The 2,044-nt window shown below is 38.9% G+C and overlaps 1 protein-coding gene across 1 annotated transcript in view; it reads left to right on the top strand.

Moving 5' to 3' along the window:
* The first annotated feature begins 475 nt into the window (after positions 1-475).
* LOC121874644 (valine--tRNA ligase-like) overlaps positions 476-2,044 on the top strand; it is a 54,597-nt gene continuing 53,028 nt past the window's right edge. The window contains exons 1-2 of the mRNA XM_042378873.1: positions 476-481; positions 1,257-1,378. Coding sequence (XP_042234807.1) covers positions 476-481; positions 1,257-1,378 — 128 coding nt within the window. The remainder of the gene's footprint in view (positions 482-1,256; positions 1,379-2,044) is intronic.

Consider the following 2,044-nt stretch of genomic DNA (forward strand, 5'->3'; position numbering starts at 1 on the left):
GGAGGTTAGTGCTTCGCAACACTGGTGCATGTTACCACTCCTTTCCACTCCATCTCTCTAATCACCCACATCTATCTGCTTTCTCACTCCACATTTTAAAATCTAATGTAACTTAATGTTGAAGGGATACAATGTGTAAGTGTAAGTATAAAAAATACTGTATTTTAGCCTTCATGTTTATTCAAGACATCTTTAGGTCCTGAGACCTACTAATCCCCCACCCACCAGTGGGTGACCTGACATTGTATCAGTCATATGAGGTCAGTAATATGAGGCCACTAATACCCCACCCTACCTCCACCTGACATTGTGTCAGGTCAGGTCTGTTACATGAGACCCACTAATTCCCCCATAGCTCCAAGGGAGTGGAAAATACCAGTCTTTGCTGTAACGCACAGCTTCATTCACAACCAGATCATATAGATTTTCAGTTTAAACTCTTGGAAGACTCCCCACCACAAGAAACATTGTGAGGATGTGGGTTAGTGTTTGAGAAAGTTCCCTGGTTAGCCGGAAATCTCTCATCCCTGGGAGTGCTCTGCACCAATTGTTCAGGCTGATATCACTTTATTATTTTAAGAAAACCATAGATACAGGAGGAAAATCCACACAAAAGTTTTTCCTTAATACTTCCTGCTAAAAGGGGGGTGCATCTTATATGGCCATGTGTCTTACATGCCGTAAAATATGGTACTTAAGCTGAGTGTGTTGTTTGGTTTACGACTATACTTTTATCCTCTCTGTCACTGATCAGTTCGTTGGCAACTTGGGTTGTTCGTCACATCTCTGGTACGCACTGTTGGCTAGTACTGGCTCCAGAATGTATTTCCATCTTTGCAAGTCTGTTCTTGAAGGAGCTCACATTTTGTGTCATCACAACACTTTCTGGCAGAATGTCACAAGAATTGACAGTTCTCACTCTGAAAAAGTTTGCCCTCAATAAACATTGTTAGCTGCCCTAAATCTAGCTGGGGCGAGCTTGTATGAGTGGTAAGTCATTTAATTGTATAATGGAGGCACCTTTTCCCTGATTTTTCCCCCAAAAATGTTCTCCCACAGTTTTGTTTGGAGTTCTTTTGGAACTTTCAAGGATGAATTCACCACTGTCATTGTGTAATTTGAATGCTGAGTCAGACCTTCTCAGTTATTACTGACAGAAAGAAGTGAAGGGCAAAAAATTACAGTAAAGAATGTTGTAACTGTCTAAATGTAAAGAAAATAAATAATAATAAAGTTGTATTGTCTCAATCTTTCAGACAAAGGATATGGAATTGTTTTATCCAAATACTCTTTTGGAGACTGGCCACGATATTCTCTTCTTTTGGGTGGCACGGATGGTCTTCTTTGGCCAGAAGCTTTTGGGAAAATTACCATTCAAGTAAGTTTTTTCTACCAAATTATGCTCAACAAATGTTCATCCTAATACTTAATACTGTACACTGAATTTGTGCCTGTGTTTCAATATGAAATGAGTGAAACTGTCTAATATAAATTTGATTTTGATGGAGTTTGATACACATGTTTTTCTTGGTAAGTTCTTATATTAATTGTACTTCATTAGTCTGTAAACATTACTGAATTTTCTAGATTGACTAGAACAGGAAAGACCATGAGCATGCTGTTTTAAAATTATTTGTATTGGAGTGAGCTCAGGTGAAATTATGGAAGAAACAGTATTTCTCCTGAAAGAGAGGAGACCCTGTCTACTGGTAGGCCTTTTGTTACAGATGGATGACATAAGACCCAGGAAACTGGTCCATTCTCTGGGCCAAATTCAAGAACATGGAGCATAGGATATCCCTACCATGTATTTCGGCCTATAAGACGGAATTTGAACCTTAAAAAAATCAGCCCAAAATTAGGGGTCGTCTTAAGCACCGGGTCTAAAATTCTTACCTCTTAAATATTGTGGTTTTCGCGTGTCAAGAGTGGTGATGGAAAACATCGTAAACCACGCACAAGGTCCTACCACTAATTATTTTATACTGAAACTTACGTTTGGGAAGCTGGATTAAAAATAAAATTACCGGTATACAGTCAACCC

The sequence above is a fragment of the Homarus americanus genome, unplaced genomic scaffold, assembly GCF_018991925.1.
Source record: "Homarus americanus isolate GMGI-L3 unplaced genomic scaffold, GMGI_Hamer_2.0 scaffold34360, whole genome shotgun sequence".
Taxonomy (NCBI): domain Eukaryota; kingdom Metazoa; phylum Arthropoda; class Malacostraca; order Decapoda; family Nephropidae; genus Homarus; species Homarus americanus.